The 19,767-nt window shown below is 43.3% G+C and overlaps 1 protein-coding gene and 1 long non-coding RNA gene across 2 annotated transcripts; one reads left to right on the top strand and one right to left on the bottom strand.

Annotated features, from left to right (window-relative positions):
• Positions 1–2,859: 2,859 nt before the first annotated feature.
• On the bottom strand, positions 2,860–19,016 carry LOC132678155 (uncharacterized). Its single transcript, XM_060630145.3, has 8 exons — positions 18,197–19,016; positions 14,572–14,638; positions 11,646–11,743; positions 11,063–11,148; positions 10,055–10,181; positions 8,900–8,980; positions 8,287–8,369; positions 2,860–7,132 (listed from the first exon to the last, which is right to left on the bottom strand). Exons 1-8 carry the CDS (start codon positions 18,210–18,212, stop codon positions 5,867–5,869), a joined length of 1,824 nt encoding a protein of 607 aa, XP_060486128.3. The 5' UTR covers positions 18,213–19,016; the 3' UTR covers positions 2,860–5,866.
• On the top strand, positions 19,017–19,764 carry LOC144615749 (uncharacterized). Its single transcript, XR_013554328.2, has 2 exons — positions 19,017–19,205; positions 19,580–19,764. It is a non-coding gene; the product is annotated as an uncharacterized LOC144615749 (long non-coding RNA).
• Positions 19,765–19,767: the final 3 nt, after the last annotated feature.

The raw sequence follows: 19,767 nt of genomic DNA on the forward strand, positions 1-19,767 counted from the left end.
ATAAAAAGTGAAAGAAATGTCCATGTACATCATGCAACGTGCTTTATGCATACATTGAATTGATATGTCTCTTGTTAAGTTAATGTTTCATTAATAACTGTAGAAACTTTTAATTTTTATATAGCTAAGAAGTCTGGTTTGTTTTTTGTTTTTGACCAAGAGAGTTCTCGAGTCAGGGAGAAGGGAAAGGGGAGAGAGAATCCTACGCACGTTTGATGGGGGGGGGGGGGGGGGGCTTCATCTCACAACCCTTGGGATCATGACCTGAGCTGAGGCGCCCCTCCCCTTGTTTTTGGTTACACTGGACGTAATGGTAAACTCTAATCATTGATTCCTTGTGTTTTCAATGTAATGACAATTTTATAAATCTTTCATATTTTGTTCACATATATATTTTTGTTCTTGCTTTGTGAAAAACCACTAACACTGGGCATTCTTCCCTTATTCAGGAATGGTTCTAAAGTTATATTTGCTGTGATTTTGAGTGGGTTATCTTTGTACAGTTAATAAAAGATCTTTTGAAATACTGACTTAAAACATATTTCATCCAGGCTTGTTCATGTGAATCGTTAAATGTTTTGTACCCATCTATTGAACTGATACCTATTTTGCTACATTAATGTTTCATGTTTATTGCATAAATCATTAAATTTTATATAGGCAAAGAAGTGTTTTTATTTTAATTTTTCTTAAATATCATTGAATGTTGTTTTTTTAATGTTTATTTTGAGAGCAAGAGAGAACAAGGGCAGGGGGGGCAGAGAGAGAGAGGGAGAGAGACAGAGCATCCCAAGCAGGCTCTGCATTGTCAGCACAGAGCTGGAGGCGGGTCTCAAACTCAAGGAACCATGAGATCCTGACTTGAGCTGAAACCAAGAGTTGGACACTTAACCGACTGAGCCACCCAGGTGCCCCCAAAAAAGTGTTTTTAAAAATTATATATGAGGGGGGAGCCTGGGTGGCTCAGTCGGTTAAGTGTCTGACTCGGTTTCGGCTCAGGTCATGATCTCACAGTTCGTGAGTTCAAGCCCCACATCAGACTCTGTGCTGATGGTGCAGAGCCTGCTCAGGATTCTCTCTCTCCATCTCTCTCTGCCCTTTCCACACTCTCAAAATAAATTAAAAAATAAACTTAAAAAAAATTAAAAAAAATTATATATGAGGGTGCCTGGATGGCTCAGTCAGTTCAACACCCGACTTTGGCTCAGGTCATGATCTCATGGTTTGTGAGTTTGAGCCCTGCATTGTTGCATTTACCGCTGTAGGTGTTCAGCTTGGGGTTAATTGCATTGGTGGTAACATGTTTACCTAATTCTTGGGATCATTGCCTCTTTGTGTTAGATCTGCACATTTGAGTAATCAATCACTCTTGCAGTCGTTCTAGGGTCACATAGTTACAGAAAGTCCTTCATCTCTCAGCTCAGTGTAGGCTACTTAATGGTCTGTTGGCTCTATCTGCAGGCAACGGGGCTTGCCATTTGTGTCTCCATAACTGAAAGAGCAAACATCTCTTTAAGAGTGTATAGACTGTTTTCATAGGTAAAAACTGTCTTGTATGGGTCACTGGACTGATGGGTTCTACCTCCAGAATCATAGTCAAGTGGGGTTGACACCAGTCACATGGCTGCTACTAGGTCTGCTTTGGTGTCTGTGCTATACTGTCCCGTTGTCAGGGCCATCATCCTTTTTTGGACCCTGGTCAAAGGACATCCCTCCAAGACCTTGGCCAACACCAAGACAAGCACTCTCTTCAGGGTCCAAAGATGGTGGTAACATTTCTAGTTGTGCAACTAGGCAGGCACAAATGGCCCCAGACCACAGCTGAGAGGGCCTGGAGCCAATTCACAAGGCTACTTAGGGCCCACAGCCATGACCAAGTTCTGCAGGCCTGTCTCAGGGGGTACTGATGGGCAAGTCTCCCCCAGGGTCCTAGGATGGGCAGGACTCTTCCTATGTCGTGGCCTGGTGCCGGGAGCTGGGTTGTAGGCTACTTTAATATCTGCAGTCAGACCAAGGTTAGTAGGCCTGCCTCCAGGCTCACAGATGGACACATGTCCTTCTGGATTCCTCTGTGGGGAAGACCACAGCTAAGAGAGGCTTCAGGTGGGGGGCGCCTGGGTGGCTCAGTTGGTTGAGCTTCTGGCTTCGGCTCCGGTCATGATCTCACGGTTTGTGAGTTCGAGCCCCGCATCGGGCTCTGTGCTGACAGCTTGGAGCCTGGAGCCTGCTTTGGATTCTGTGTCTCCCTCTCTCTCTGCTCCTCCCCAGCTCATGCTCTGTCTCTCTCTCTCTCTCTCTCTCAAAAATAAATAAGCATCAAAAAAATTTTTTTTTAAGAGAGGCTTCAGGTGGGTCACCGGCTGGCTTGCTCAAAGTCTGCATCTCAGAGTGAGGTCAGCAGGCCTGTTACCTGAGAGGCATGGCTGGATGTGTTTCCTTCCAGGGCCTGAGTGATGGTGCTGGTGACAAGGCCAAATGGGGCTGTAGCGAAGTCCACATGACGACATGGCTGTTTCCACATGTGTAGCTGGAACCACAGCCAGTGAGCCGGCCATCTGGGCATAGGTGTCCCTTCTCAAAATGACCCTCCTAGTGTGTGGACTCTACTCGGGTTTTGTAGTCTCCTACCTGGATTCCAAAACTTCCACAAAGCACTTTTGTTCATGGAAGGCTGACTGATTATTGTTGCTGTGGGGGGATCCAAGTGGGGACCTCATATTCTGCCATCTTGCGTCCCAGGAATTTCAGTGCATTAATCTTAAGGAAATCTTAAGTTAACTTACCACATAACTAAATCAAAGCAAAAGATGGCTAAGCCAGTAGTATCCAAAATGTATTTGGTCACTTTTCAGTCATTGCTGCATATGGTGGTGAGTATGCGTGTTGCAGGAGAGGAGAGAAGCAGGCTCTCAAACTGGAGAAGTATGTCCTTGATTTATACCTGCATCAGTACAGACCAATGGACACACGAGTAAAACTGACCTCTGATATACTGTTACCAGTGAGGTGTTCTGTAGGCTCCTCAACTCACCCTTTCCAAGATTAAACTGATGTTGTATCCTCCCCACAATTTTCTTCCTCTTATTGCCATCAGTGTAAAAGCTAACACTTGATAGGAGGACGACACAAGGCAAAGAATGAGGCAGTATCTCAGACTTCTCCTATGCAACATACTACATAGAAACTCCTAAGCAAACTACCACTCAAATCACATTCCTACACTGGAAGTTGAAAATCACATCCCTGTTTCTATGGTAGAATCCACTGCAATCACAAGCTATTTGTGGGAAATGGGGTAAATGAGAAGATCTCTGTAAGAAACATCATAATTGCATGAAATTATACATGTAAAACGGGATGAACAGTTTTGACATGGCAAGGACTTTAATTACAACTGTAGTAGCCTTTTCATGCCCCTTCTTCATGTGAATAATGCACCCAAATAAATGCACTTGAAGAGTATCAACATTTGAGAGGGCAGTTGAGGAAAGCAGGCCAGCACTTGATGGAAGTGTTTCACATCTAATGTTGGCCATGTCAGGAATGGCTACAGGAAATCTGACCAAAGAATTTTGGAACTGTAATTAGGGAAGAAAGGTAACAAAGGAACTACTAAAGAGGTTGTTGAGAAACAAATACAAAGACAAAATACAAGCACGTCATGGGTGCTCTGGGAACAGAGGAAATGAAGTTTCTATTACAAGAGAAAAATAACCACAAGATTTAAATCCACAACATTTGCATTTGGGGCCCACAATATCCTCTCGGTTCTGAGACCAGTGGCCCATCAGGGCCCATCTCTCTTAGGTGAAGACTTCCCAGGGCCCCCATCACATCCTTTTCCTCAGGCTGTAGATGAAGGGGTCCAGCATGGGGGGGTACCACAGTGTAGATCACTGAGGCAATCAAGCTTCTCTGGGAAGAATGGTTCCAGCAGAACTGAACTACACTGCCAGGCTTCTCCCATAGGAAAAGGAGGTCACAGCAGTGAGACCCGCCAGGTGGAAAGTGCTTTATATTTCCCCATCTAGAAGACATTCTTATTAAGGAAGAGACAATCAGACTACGAAAAGAGGATCCTAATGAGACAAAAAGTCGGCAAGCATGGTTATTGACAAACACAGATGTTACTGATGAGGGTATCAGATCGTTGGAATGAGGACAGGTAGGTTTTGCAATCATCCAATGATGCCACCGAAGGCCAGCATATTCTATACTGCAACCCACACGAAGCAGTGAAGCCTACACCCCCACCTACACCCGAGAGAATCACTTCATATCCCAACCTCCTCCAAACATAAACCTAAGACAAATGTGCCCAGGTCACTTCTGATCAGGATCATCACTACATTTGACTCGGCGTGTACTCCACTGGTTTAAACCCAAACGAAAATGACATGAAGCTGCTGTGGCCTCCAAGGCCACCCACAACAAAACTAAAGGCTGCTCAAGGGTCACGAGTGTGTGAATGTGTCAACTCAGTACGGAAACAAGGTTCTGGTGGATTCTGTGTCTCTATCCAAAGGCCAATTTGAAGAACTGCCAGTGGTGGCAGCAAGTACTTCAGATTATCAGGACTTGCCATATTCACAAGGTTCTCTTTCTCCCACAGATGAAAGGATGAGAAACTAGCCAGCAAGTCACGTGCCAGCTGCAGCTATTTCTAAACACAGGCAAACAACATAATTGGCTTCTTCCAGGTTGTGGTGATCTAGGAGCTCTGTTCCCCACCTCTCCACACACTGAGATTGAAAGTATTTTCTAACCCAGTACTGGGTGTGTAGCTCTCTTTGCAGAGCTATGAAATCTGGGTGTATAACCCTCACCATTTCTAAAGTCTTTTCTGACCCAGAAAGATCAGGTGTGAGACAGAACCAAGAGCATTTTCAGGAAATTTAGAGACATATACCATCCCCACACCTTCACCTCCATGAGGCACCATCAGTGGACTCTCTGAGCAGTGAACTAACTACTTCAAATGTTCATCGTCTTCACAGTATTAGACAAAGGTCCACGCAACCAGACAACCCGGGTGGCTTGAACAGCATTAAGTCTAACGGTGGTAGTCTCACTTGGGACCAGGCTGCGACCAAGGTGTAGAAACTAGACTAGCAAAACTCTCAGGGGCAGGAAGCCAGACCCTTCCCCAAAATGGTCAGGGCAGAGTGGCACATGTTCAGAACAGATATATAAACCCATCCTATAAGCTGAGTTCCACGTCTGTTACATTTAACCACTTCACTGTGTTCCTCCAGCGTGCTCTGTAGGAGACTGGTTGCCTTCCCACACTGCTTAACTTCACGGGGCATCTAATTAGTGAGTTTTTTCATGTATTCAGTGGGACACCTGGAGACTTTTCCACATTCCTCATATTCATACAGTTTTCCCCCCGTGTGGTGGTCATGTTTTTGAAATCAACTGGGTAACAAATTTGGTCACAATTATTCTGTACATAATCTATGGTGCATTTTTTAGGTGTTACGTTGTGACCATGACGTGAAGGCTTTCTCGCACTCCTTTATGTCTAAGGCGTTGCTCTGCGGTATCAGTTTTTACGCATGGAGTTCGACTTGAGCAAACGGTGAACGCCTCCCCTCTGTGTGTACACTCAAAAGGCTTCTCTCCAGTGGGACTTCAAATGTGTATTTGCAGTTGTGCAAGTGGTGTAGGCTTTCTCACATCCCGTACACTCACAGGGCTTCCCTCTACTGTGAGTCTGTATACGCTTGTGAAGCCTGGAGGACCAAGTGAGGTCTTTCCCACATTCCTTACATCAACAGGGCTTCTCTCGAGTGTGGATTCTTAAGTGTTGAATCCAGATGAAAGCAGCAGTGAAAGCTTGCCCACAGTGCTTACATTCACAGGGTTACTCTCTAGAGTGATTTCTCAAATGGCTATGAAAATAGGAGAAAGTCCTAAAGGCTTCCCCACATTCACCACATTGAAAGGGTCTGTCTCCAGTGTGAGGTCTCAAGTGTTCATGAAGATACGAGGAACTACCAAGGGCTTTCTCACATTCACCACATTCATAGGGCTTCTCTCCACCGTGAGTTCGTAAATGTTTTTTAAGGACCGAGGGCCACACGAAAGCTTTCCCACATTCCTTACATTGATAGGGTTTCTCTCCAGTGTGAGTTCTCAAATGTACACTAAGTCGTGAGGAATTAGTGAAGGCTTTCCCACATTGCTGACATTTATACGGCTTCTCTCCAGTGTGAATTCTCAAATGTTCGTTAAGAATTGAGGAACTACTGAGGGCTTTCCCGCATTCCTTACATTTATAGGGCTTCTCACCACTGTGAGTTTGAACATGTTTACGAAGGACCGAGAGCCAAGCAAAACGTTTCCCACATTCCTTACATTTATACGGCTTCTCTCCAGTGTGAATTCTCAAATGTTCATTAAGAACTGACGAACGACTGACAGCTTTTCCACATTCCTTACATTTATAGGGCTTCTCACCACTGTGAGTTCGAACGTGTTTACGAAGGAGCGAGGGCCACTGGAAGTGTTTCCCACATTCTTTACATCGATAGGGTTTCTCTCCGGTGTGAAGTCTCAAATGCACATAAAGACAGGAGGATGTAGCGAAGGCTTTCCTACATTCACTACATTCAAAGGGTTTTATTCCAGTGTGAAGTCGAATGACATGATTATTAAGGCACTTGGAATCTGCATAAGATTTCCCACATTGTTTACATTCATGGGGTTCTTGAGCGTGTGTCTGCACATGCTCAGTATGGCCTGCTGAGAAGACTGAAGCTCTTATAAACGGCTTCCATTCATCGAAATCTCCTCCAGTGTGAATCCTCATGTGCGCCTGAAAATGGGAATGATTAATGAATGTTTTCCCACAGTCACTGCATTCCAAAGACTTCCCTGCCAGGCTGGTTCTCTCATACATGATAGGTGGAGTCAGGTGCAAGATTTTACCACACCGATTCAACTCAGAAAGCTTCTCTCTAGTAGAGTTTTTCTTTTGCGGAGTAAGGAAGCCATTGTGATACGGGTTACACTCAAAAGCGTTCTCTCTATTTTGAGTTCTTACGTGTGTCTTAAGGTTGAAGTGCTTCCTCAAGTCTTTCCCACTTTGCTCACAGTCAGAGAGTTCTACTCCATGGTGGGTCCTCTCCTGTTGATGAAGGGATGAAAGATGATGACAGCGTTTTCAGACTGATGATAAGTTTCAACCTTATAATGCTAAAAACATGATAAGGACTCTTAACCACTTTTATTACATAAATACAGTTCCTGTTGATTTCTTTCAGGTTAAACCAGGGAATTCCTCTGCCAAAAACTGATGCCATCTATTCTACTCTCGTGACCATTCCAGTAAAAATTTATTTATTTATTTATTTATTTATTTATTTATTTATTTTTGTTTGTTTATTTTTTTTTTTTTGAGAGCGCGCACGCGAGTGTGAGCAGGGGAGGGGCACAGAGAGAGGGAGACACAGAACCTGAAGCAAGCTCCAAGCTCTGAGCTGTCGGCACAGAACCCAACTTGGGGCTCGAACCCACGAACCGGAAGATCATGACCTGAGCTGAAGTTGGACGCTCAACTGACTGAGCCACCCAGGCGCCCCTAACTTTTTTTTTAATGTTTATTATTTTTGAGAGACAGAGTGCAATCAGGGGAGGGGCACAGAGAGAGGGAGACACAGAATCTGAAGCAGCCTCCACGCTCTGAGCTGTCAGCACAGAGCCCAACGCAGGGCTCAAACCCATGAACCATGAGATCATGAGCTGAGCTGAAGCTGGACGCTTAATAACCGACCGAGCCACCCAGGCACCCTTCTAGTAAAATTTCATGGAGATGTTTAAAGACTCAATGACTCTTGGGGAACGTGTACTTGTGGGTGGTATCGAGGAAGCAACAATTTTCAAAACAGATTTAGATTATAAACCCTAAATCATCATATTCAGAGTATCTCTGACTGCTTTGTCTTTGGTCAATGCCATTTGTCTCAAATATCTCCAAATTGCACTGAGTTTTTATAACAGAACTACCAATCTTTTTTGAATGCGGAATTGAAGAAATATCATAAAAAGGGGTGTCAGGGTGGCTCAGTCAGTTAAGCATCAGATTTCAGCTCAGGTCATGATCTCATGGTTTGTGGGTTCAAGCCCTGAGTCAGGCTGACAGTGTGGAGCCTGCCTGGGATTCCCTTTCTCTCCCCTTCTCTCTGTCCCTCCCCCGCTCGCTCGCTTTCTCTCCCTTAAAATAAATAAACTTAAAAAAAAAAAAAAAAAGAAAAGAAAAGAAATATCTCAAATCAGTCTTACTTTTTGTATTTCACTGGCTGTTTTTCCTCCAAAAAAATCCTGGTGAGATTCTGACCCTTTAGTCTGAAGTCCTGTCTCCCATTCTGAAGCAAAACAAAGACACAGATTCAAACATCTGTAGAAATAAACCATAGGCTAAACAATCTTAAGAGAAGACTCAGTTTTATTTTCATATTAAAATTAGTGAAATAAGAAAGAAAAAAGATTGCATCAGTTTGTTCATGGGAAAAATACAACGAAAAGTGTGTGGGAACACACTTTAGTGGCTTACTAAAAAATAACTTTCTGAAAACCAAATATGATGTGAAACTATCAAAATATTATCCAGGTAACATAATATTATCAAGTAGACACATGAAAAACATGTGGACAACAAGGACACGCCAAAGATAAACCTGTAGAAGAACCAGGTCATTTGTGACATCACAGAAATTTTCAATAGAAGACTGACGGAAGTTGAAGGTATCCCAAAACATCAAAGACAAATGGCTTCAGCCCTCTGAGACAAAATGTATCTTAAAAATGTTACACATTAAAGTTGCAAAGATGTCATACCTCAGATTGACCAGTGACATGCTTCTCATTCACCAGTGATGTCTGTCACCACACTCACCTTGCAAAATACCCTGCTCCACTGCCCTTAGCTCTTGTTGTTCCAACCAAGCGATCAGCTTAGGTTTCGACAGTTGATATTCTGTCCACAGGAAAAGGTACGTTAATAGGAGAGACTCACGCAAGAGATCACAAAGCTTCTGATGAATCCAAAACTATATTTCTTTTTTTTTTTTTAATGGTTTGTTATTTACTTTGAGAGACAGAGAGAGCACAAGCAGGGGAGGGGCGCAGAGGGAGAGGGAGAGAGAGAATGAATCCCAAGCAGGTTCTGCACCATCAGCGCAGAGCTGGACGTGGGGCTTGAACTCATGAACCATGAGTTCACAACCTGAGCCAAAATCAAGAGTTGGACATTTAACCAACTGAGTCACCCGGATGCCCGTAAAACTCTTATTTCTAATGAAAGCAGTAAAATTATTCCAAAGGACCAAAAAGGCAAATGCTCCCTTTCTGTGACAAAAAATCATTATCTCTGACCCCTGAAAGCCAAAACAAACGTACATATATATTTAAAAAGCATAAGACATTTATTCAAATAGGAAATAAAGAAGGGGCACCTGGGGTGGCTCAGTCGATTAAGCATCCGACTTTGCCTCAGGTCAAATCACAGTCTCGTGCTTTGTGAGTTCGAGCCCTGCATCAGGGTCTGCACTGTCAAAGCCTAGGATTCTCTCCCTGCCCCCCCACCCCCCTAACTCTTTCCCTACCTTTCTCTCTTCCCTCCCCCTACTCTCTCTCTCAAAATAAATAAATAAACATAAAAAAAAAAAAAAAAAAACCAAAGGAAATAAAGGAGATAAGGAAAGGAGATCTTCCTTTTCTGATGGGGAAATCACTAGAGCAGTGGTCTCAAACGTTGGAGCGCATCACAATCGTCAGGATAGCTTACTGAACACAGAAGATGGGGCAACAACCCCAGCTTTATAATTCAGAATGTCAAAAATGGAGTCTGAGAATACAAATTCTTAGCAGAGCGATGGTGTTACTGTGGGCCCTACGGCCACATTTCCAGAATACCCACTGCAGATTACAGCCCATTAGTGCAGGGACTATGCATCTCCTATTTCCAATTCTGTTTCAGATTAGGCATCACCAAGCCTGGAAACACATTAAGTACATGATCCATATCAGGAATGGTGGCAGCCTTACTTACCTACTGTGACCAGGTTCTGGTAGTTCTCTAGCATCACGTTTCTGTATAGGTTTCTCTGAGACAGGTCTAGTAATATCCACTCCTCCTGGGTGAAGTCCAATGCCACGTCGTCAAAGGTCACTGCAATCTAAACCATCACACCAGGGTTGGCCTAAGAAACATCCCCACCAACGTTCACCAAAAAACCCCAAAGGAACACGTTTTTTCAGGATGGGAGACTCAATACCGATGCAGGGTTATGAGATTTCTCATTATCATCTCATGGTTCTGTGGTCCTAGGTACTCTTCTCTCGATCTAGACTCACTCACTGCTCCTCTCCACTCATATGGTTTTTTTTTTTGTTTTGTTTTGTTTTAAATTTTTTTTTAATGTTTATTTATTTTTGAGACAGAGAGAGACAGAGCATGAATGGGGGAGGGTCAGAGAGAGGGAGACACAGAATCTGAAACAGGCTCCAGGCTCTGAGCTGTCAGCACAGAGCCCGACGCGGGGCTCGAACCCACGGACTGCGAGATCATGACCTGAGCCGAAGTCGGCCGCTTAACCGACAGAGCCACCCAGGCGCCCCTCCACTCATATGGTTTTAATGTCACATTTTAAACATGAGTTTATCTCAGCATAACCAGAGTAGGAGCTCTCTTTTTATTTCCCTCTATTGCAATAGACTTCTGAGCACGCTACAGATTCTCGATAAACAGCATAAAATGACTGAATTCTTTAAGAAAAGGACACTTAAATCTTACCATGTCAGAGCACACAGCAAGGCGGAAGCCTGCACTTGAAATCCTTGAGCTTCAGGATTGATTACTGAAATACTGAGACTATTTTTCACTGTAATCCCTTTTCAATGAATTTCCACTTCCAGGGAAGCTTCAATTCAGGACTCAGTCCTTGCATGGGGCTTTATTTGCTTTAGGAAGCTCAGGACATAGATGTGCCTAGAAGGAATGTGTCCACCTGGTAGATGTAAATATGGCATTCTGTTGATTGATGTGATTATTTCTTACCTGATGATAATTTTTCAGCCAGACAGCCACCATCCTTTCCGCCTCTGTGTTTTCCTCATGAAGGGGAAAATGATCTCTAGAAAGATCTCAGGGAAAAAATAACACTTAGATTCTTAGAATGCAACACAAGCATATCTCCCAGAATCACCCACCTGAAAGTCATTCCATCCTATTCTGAGATTCCCGTATATCCCTACACATTCAAGAAATCTCATGCAAATACACACTATTACCATAAAATACCAGAGTAGCCCAGCCACACCTGAAGCCACAAAAAGAATGTGCCAGACACACTGCCCATGTAGAAAGGGGCCACAGTCTTATTTTACAGGTATGGAAACCCAATCCCTGGGAAATCTGATTCTTTATTTGCCCAAGATAATAGAACTCATCAATGGGATTATGCAGCACCAACTCCCAAAGCACACACACCAGGAAGCTGACTTAGAGAACAGCATTCTCTGGCAAATTTTAGTTCTAATGAACCAGCAGCCTAACTGCTTAGGCCCAGATCCCTGGACCCTATATTGTATACGGGTTACATTTAAGAATCCTCTGAAAATGAGAATCAACAATGACTTACCATGGGTCAAATCAATGGCTGCCATCCTGGGACACTGATGGTGAAATCTGCCTGATGCGAAATCTGATGCCAAGATCACTTCAGTGCAACTTAAGAATCTAAGTAAATATGGCAATTTTCATTACTCTTGACACAGGGTTAACTGGAGTCCTTTCCACATCAATCATTAATCAGCAAGCATTACTAATCCATCAATCAAACACCATACATTAGCTCTCTCTCTGCAGATGATATATGTGAGATTCACTAAAAATGGTATAATCTATGGAATGAAAGTCAGTAACATCGATTACAATTTCCTGAGGATATGTGACACATTTTCTCACTAGGAGCTCTATGTATATCAGCTCACTTAATTATCATAACAATTCTCTACAATAGGTATCATTAGCCCTACTTAATAGCTGATAAAGTTAGAGATACAGAACATTAATCATTTGTCCAACACCTTCCAATTAGTAAAAAAGAGATCCAGAATTTAATGTAGATAGGCTTGTCTCTAATGTTTGATCTCCTGAGGTTCTTATTCCCAAATAATAATCAGACATCATTTTAGACTTGCATTGTCCATTTTGGTAGCCAACAGCTACATATGCTATTGAGTACTTGATAGGCAGTTAGTAAAACAGGATTTTAAGTTTTATTTATTTTTATACTTTAAATGTAAAACTCATTTGCAGATTCACTTATTAGAGAACTTAAATATGGTTGGGTAAACTTACATCTACTTTCTCAACTGTATTTATTACACGATTCAAACACATATCAAGTATATGTCACAAAAATTTTATGTCCAATGAATTCTGACTACTTGGTAGGACGAAAATAATTTAAAATCAATTTTTATATGGGTTACATGCCGAAATATTTTGAATAGATGGGATAAAGTGTATCTCCTTTTTTTTTTTTTTTTTATTACAGGTATAGGAAAGCTTTGTTCATATACATGACCTACACATTTGTATTTCCATTGGACAGCACTGGCCTAGAATACTGCTGGATAGTACACAGAGGATAAAAATGAAGTGTTCTATTTGGTTAACACCCTCGGGCTTCATTTGATGGAGCTTAGAGTGGCTTGGAACCCTGAACCTCCTTTTAAATTATCATAATGGGCTTATTCCTTCATTCTTTCCACAAATAATTAAGAAATTGTGGTCTTGTGCTAGGCACTAAGTAGAAAACAGTGACATATACAGCAAATGTCCCAGGGCTTAATGGCCCAACATTCCAAAGAGACAAGATACTCAATTATAAATGGATTCATCCAATCATGGTTGCAAAAATTCAAACAGGTGAGAAAATCGAGTATCCTATATACAAACACAAATGTATACACGAATATTTTGGATTTCTTTTGGGCAAGGTAAGGACAAACAAGGCAAGTAACCATAAGCTATTCTAAATAACCCAAAAAGATAAGAAAAATAATGGTGGAAAGGTTTTATAAAACTCAGAAGACATTACAAGTATTCAACAGCCTCAGTGGGTCCTAATTGAGGCTCAGTTCATTAAGGTTTATGGACTTCCTCTCACTCCGGCAAAGGAGCAATGCCAAATCAGACAGCTTCACACTGGTCTATTTAGAAGTCTTCCTGGAGAACCTCCTTTTCCTATTATCACTTCTGTTTTTCACCAAGTTTTTATGTCATTTTTATTCCTTTTTTTTTTTTTAACTTTTTAAAAATGTTTTTACTTATTTTTGAGACAGAGACAGAGCATGAGCAGCGGAGGGGCAGAGAGAGAGGGAGACACAGAATCCGAAGCAGACTCCAGGCACTGAGCTGTCAGCACAGAGCCCGACACGGGGCTCGAACTCACAGACTGTGAGATCACGACCTGAGCCGAAGTCGGACGCTTAACTGACTGAGCCACGCAGGTGCCCCTTTATTCCTTTCTTAACAAGGCTTCCTACTCACTTTATCTTTTAATCTGATACAGTTCAAAGGATAACTCCTACGTTAAAACTTAATAATTTCTTAATAAATTAAACACAGAACAGCAGCCCAAATGCTGATCTACAGAATGCTATCCAAGTGATGACAAACACTGGAAGTTCCAGTTTCATTACCATAAACCAAAATAACCCTCACAACCCAAGATACTTCATTCTATCCATGAAAAGACCAGAACCCTGAAATTACATGCTGCCACAAATACTGCATCTCAAATGCTTCGTACAGATTGCACTTACTGCCAGGGGTCTCAAACTGAAGTCCTTTGGGCTGAACAGACCCAAATGTGTTTACTTTCATGCCACACCTGTACATTTTTCCTTTTGGTTTTTCTTTTTAACTGAGATATAAGTGCTATGCAATGAAATGCGTCGATCTTAAGTATTCTGAGGATGAGCTCTGACACTTATGTTTACTCGTGTAATGAGCAGTACAAGGAAAATACAGAATATATTCATCTCCCCAAAAAGCTGTCTGACAGGAGGATCCCCTTTCTTTTGGAGAGCTCTTTGTATATTAAGGGTAGCATTACATCTGCTTGAAGAACATTATTTTCCAGTACATGTCACGGGGCCTGGCTCATTGAGGGCACCCAGTGATTGTTGACCAAGACCACTAAGCTACTTTACATCACTTAATGTGTCTCCATCTAGATTACACTTAAAGAACAGTCTCTAACAAAGTATATATCCCAAGTGTTGGGAAATGCAGTTAATTATTCTAGAAATACAAGTGTATGGGGATCTCAGTCTTCTGAGCACTTACCCACCAGCCAGGAATGTCTGCAAATTGAACACTTATTTCCTGTGGATACCTGGCTTGTCTGCATTCCAAATGCTTGCCCAATGCCTGCTGACCACCTCTGCCCCAGGAAACCCAGCCAACTTATTCACAAGCAATGGACTGCAATGATACCTTCACAAATAAGATGTGACCCAGTCTTGGGGAGAAGGCACCCCTACAAATCTTACTTTATTATTCTGTTCAGTTCTAGGATAGAGTGCTCTTTACATCTTTGTAAACTCTTCCCATGTAGATCTAGAAATCAAGGAGAGATTTTTGTCTCCTGATCATACACCCAGACTTATACAAAATTGAGACGGACAGTGACTGCAGGAGGTACACTGGTAGAGATGAGATGTGGAGATTCATCAAGTGTGTGATTTCATCAAGTCTTTGTTCTGGAGCCAGGAGCTAAGCTCCCTGACAATGGGAAAGACATTCAGCTGCGTTATGAAAAATCAAGCTATCACCTGTAGCTCATTGTGAAGATAGGCAAACAAAAGCACTTGCTTGGGAGTCCAAGTAAATGCTATGTTTGGCTGCTACCTCACTAGTGATGAGTACAAGGATTCTTATGGCTGGACTTGCACACGAAATGACATGCTCAGATTTACTACGACAAGCTCAATTCAAGGTCTGAGAACCAGAAAGCTTCAAGACAGCTCTTAAAAAGCACCTTTCTTGTGGCCACGGGACTCACACTGTTGAAAATCAAACAGGAAATTTAATTGCACAGGTAAAAATACCACCACAATTAGAATGGCTGTCTCAACTAGTTGTTCGTGTCAAAATTAGGGCACTGATGAGAGAGGAACGAGTACTTGAAAACTGGAATGGGGACATCTAGTCGGACCAACAGGAAGCTCACAATCTTGAATCCGTAAGACACTGACTCTCCCATATTAGGGAATTATCCTGCCCTTTCGTTTCTGAAATGAGCCCTCCTCTGCTTAAAAATACTGAGGAAAAATCTCACTTGGGGTAGAAGTCTTGGAAGCAAATGCTCCTCCTCAAGACCCACCCAAACTACGTGCTATGCCCCTGGTGACATAAGTAGTTCGGTTCACTATCCACAGTAACAGGAATACAACACAGTGCAAGATAAAATAGCTTGCACAACAAAATAGTTCCAACTCCAGTAATATGGAGAAGAAATCTGGGCACCCTACGGGAGAAACAGCTGTAAGCATGCCAAACCTAGAAGGCTGAAATACAACAAATAAACTGGGCCAAATTCATTGACATGGGTGCGCTTTTTAGACAGTCTGGGTTTAATACATTCTAGCTCATGGATCTGGGGAAAGCTCTAACAGCTTAGATGGCACCACAGACTCATTGGTGACCCACATACCAGCAGAAAGAGTTCACATACCAGCAGAACTCCACAACAAAATGTGAAGGAGCAAATCCTAGGGAGATAGGAATGTTGCAACGGATTTATCATGCGTGATACTCAGCCCCCATTCCCCATCCCATCTTGAGGGAACAGAACACTCTTTCCACAACTTTATTGAGAAACAGGTAAGTGGAGCACCTTCACCCTTGAAGCCTAAGTGGTTATTCTCCTCTATAGGTCAGGTATGATTGTAGGTGATATACCATCACTGAGATGGACTCCCTGATTTCAGTAGGAATGAGGAGGACCCAGAGTAGCAGAAGTCAAGTAGGCAACACTTAACTACCAAAGACAAAGTGGGCACATGAACTGTCAAGACCAGTGAGAATGAAACAGGAAATCAGAATGCTTTGTTCTGCAGAGATCTTTAGTGGTGGCTAACTAATCGGAAACTAATTAGTCCCTTGCAACGAAACAGACAGGCAGCCTATTATAGCAAGGTCAACAAACTTCCTCTAAAGATCCATACAGTACCTTTTAGGCAAAGCAGGCCAAATAGTCCCTGTGCTATATTTAACTCTGTCATTGTGGTTTCAAAGAACCAATGAATACATTTAAGTTTGTATAAAGCTCTATGTACAAAAATAGCTGGAGGGCCAGATTTGACCCAGGGTCCACAGTATGCCAACCTGTGTACTAGAATTTTACTTGATGTCTGTAAGAATAAGTCTCTAATAACCAAAACTCTGACTTGACTCACCCCAGTGGAAAATCACAGCCCACTACCCAACTTCCAGACATAGACAAATTAAACTTAGAACCCCTTCAGCAAAGGATTTTGCACCATCACCACAATCCATACTATAAATCTTCATACAGATCCTTTATATAAGCATTCATGAGAATGACTATACACGGGGGAAAAGAAAATACTATTCCACACCATCTCTAAGAGGACACTAAGTACTAAGGATCCAATATATCACTGTGGCGCACCACCAAGTCAAAGTGGAGGCTGGTGGTCGATAACTTTTTAAAAAGTCTTAACTCCAATGAACTCAGATTAAACCCAGCTGCAGCAAGCTACCACTCTGTGGTTTTCTTTCCCCAGCGTCTAAATGTGTAATTGCAATACAGACATTCTTGGCACCTGGCAGAATTCCCTTATCTCTGACCCGTAGCGTAAGAACCATTATGGCAGGAAAATCTAAAAGGAGGATCCTGGAATACCCCACCACTGGACATACTCATCCAGAAATAATACAAACACTGCTGGGGGAACTGCAAAGACTAATGCCAACACCCAACGCACCCAAGGCCCGGAAGGAGGGGATTAGCCTTGAAGAAGTGAACGATGGACAATCGCCTCAAGGCCAATTCCAGAAACCTAAACTAAACCTAAAATATACTGGGTTGACATGTTTTGTCTATGCTTGTTGTATTTACTTATGTGCATGTGTTTATTTATATATACTATGTACTACACACACACACACACATGCCTTTCACTTTTCCTATGTCCTTCCTGTTTTGCTTAATATACAAATTATTACAGGGTAACATTACAATTTAGTCTTTAGGTAGCTGATTTTCGTGGCATTGGCCTTACTGACGTACATTCCTGTGGTGTTTCAACAATACCCCCTTCTCTGATTTTGTAAGCAGCCAGTAACAGAACCCGGTCTGTTTTAGAACCTGGGATTTTAGAACCCCAGAGCCAGCTGCTCTTGCACCCCTGCTATGTACTACTTCTGTCCTTTCAGACAAAAAGTCTACTAACTCTATACTGAACCCAATTACCACTTTCTAAAATTCCAAGAAATAAAGAAAACATTTAAACACACCATGGAAATAAAATCACAAATAGCATTAAGTACAAGTTTTCAAAGAACATGTGACTCTTCCAAGTCAGTATTATGAAGAAAAAATGGCTCTGATCTAGCTTTTTTTTTTTTTTAAAGTTTATTTATTTATTTCAAGAGAGAACACACGCGCCAGCCGGGGAGGGGCGGACAGAGAGGGAGAGAGAATCCCAAACAGGCTCTATGTTGTCACCCCAACAGAGGGCTGGATTTCATGAGCTGAGCTGAAATCAAGAATCTGAGGCTTAACCCACTGAGCCACCCAGGCACCCCTCTGCTCTAGCTTTAAAGAGACTTAGAGACATAAAAACTTGTCATATAAACCTTGATTGCATCCTAGATCCAGAAACATCCAAAAACGTATTTTGAAACAATGTGAAAAACTTTAGTTTTTACAGGGCAGATATTAGATAACATTTTTCATTTTCTTGGGTGAAATCAATGTATTATGGTTTTAGTAGCACAATGTCCTTATATTTAGGAGATGCGTTACTAAGTATTTGAAGGTCAAGCATCATCTACAATTTATTTCCTATTTACTCTCAAACAGTCCACTGAAAAATACATTTATCTAGAGGGAGCAACCACGCAAAATGCAAAAATGGGTGAACCTACCTGAACGCACATTCATAGCAGTAGTTGCTTACATTTCCTTCAGGTTTAAGATTTTATGAAAGAAAAATGTCCTTCCACTAAATGGAAAACAGTCCAAATGCCCTGTTAATGGGAAATCCAGTTATTCTGAAAATGGGAGTATTCACGCCTCCATTCTTTTCTCCCGGACTCCCTGGCTCGCAACTTGGTGGGAATGGACAGGCTCAGGAGGGTCTCAGGAAAAGCGACGTGAAAACGGTTTCTCTTTAGTACAAAGACCAGTGGAGCACGTGTGTATAACTAGGTACTGAAACATGCACACTACACACAGCCGAGAAAGCATATCACCTGCCTAAGACAGTGTGTCCCGAAGAAAAGACGAGCGCAGACAAAGCCACATTCTCAGATAAAACAGCCTCTTCCCTTCCCCACCGAAAGGAAACACAGGCCCCGCTGACCCAACTTTCCAGAACGCTCACCGGCCGGGTCCCTGAGGCTGCGAGTAACGGGGCGGAGTCTGGGCCACTCCCAGCAGCAGAAACTCTTTTCCTTTGGGACAAAAGTCACAAAGGCCGCTTGCACGCTGCAGGACAGGCGAGCACAGTGGCCACGAACACCCCGCGCACGCGCCCTCCCAGCAGGACCACAGCGGCTCCGCGCCAGAACCGCCGGCCTCGGCGGCCTGTCGGGCGGTCTAGGCGGATGCGAGCCGCGCCGCCCGTCCGTTAAGCAGGCCCATCGGCGACCCCGACTACAACCGGCCTTGGATTCCCACCTCCTGCCTCCCTTCACGCCTTCCCCACCACGACCGGCCCACGTCCGACCGCTACCAGCCAAACGGGCTCAACTCCGCGCCATGAAGCTGCCGGAGACCCCGGCGAGCGCGTGACGCCACTTCCGCTTCCTGCCGGGAATCGAGGGGCGGGACTTCCACCTCAGACGGCGGAACTGGGCTTCCCTCGAGCGTGGGCTTCGCGCTGGGCCTGAGGCCTGGATCCTGCCCGGAGGACAGGGCTGGGGCAGGAACCAGGTATGGGGGCGCGGCTACGGGCGGGGTCGGGGGCGGGGCGGGGGTGGGCGGGGGGCGAGGCCAGTTCCCCGCAGGGCGCCAATGGGTTCACCCCACAGCCTGTGCAGTAAATGGTTTCCTGCCGGCCTCCTTGCACGTCCCTTATCGTTAAGCCCGAGAGTCCATCACATAGTCTGTCTACCGCATTCAGTCCATCCCGTCTCTAGGCCTTGATTTCCTCATTGTCATTTACGTTGGACACGACGCTGAAGTCTAGTCGTTGATGCCTTGCTTTCATTGTTATGACAGTTCCTGTAAATCTTTCCTTTTTCTGTGTCAAATATGCATATCTGTTTTTGTGAGATCGCACTGATACCAGGCATTCTTCTCTTCAGGCATGGTTATAAAGTTGCTCCCCTAATCACGTTTGCTGTGGTTTTCATTGGATGGCCTTTGTGCAGGACTGAGTGTCACATCTATTCAAGACTTAGTGGAGGGGAATGGGAGGGAATGGAGGAAATGGGTGAAGGGGATTAAGAGATACAGTCTTTGAGTTATAAATAAAATAATGAAGACAAGAGAT

The sequence above is a fragment of the Panthera onca genome, chromosome A2, assembly GCF_046562875.1.
Source record: "Panthera onca isolate mPanOnc1 chromosome A2, mPanOnc1 haplotype 2, whole genome shotgun sequence".
Taxonomy (NCBI): domain Eukaryota; kingdom Metazoa; phylum Chordata; class Mammalia; order Carnivora; family Felidae; genus Panthera; species Panthera onca.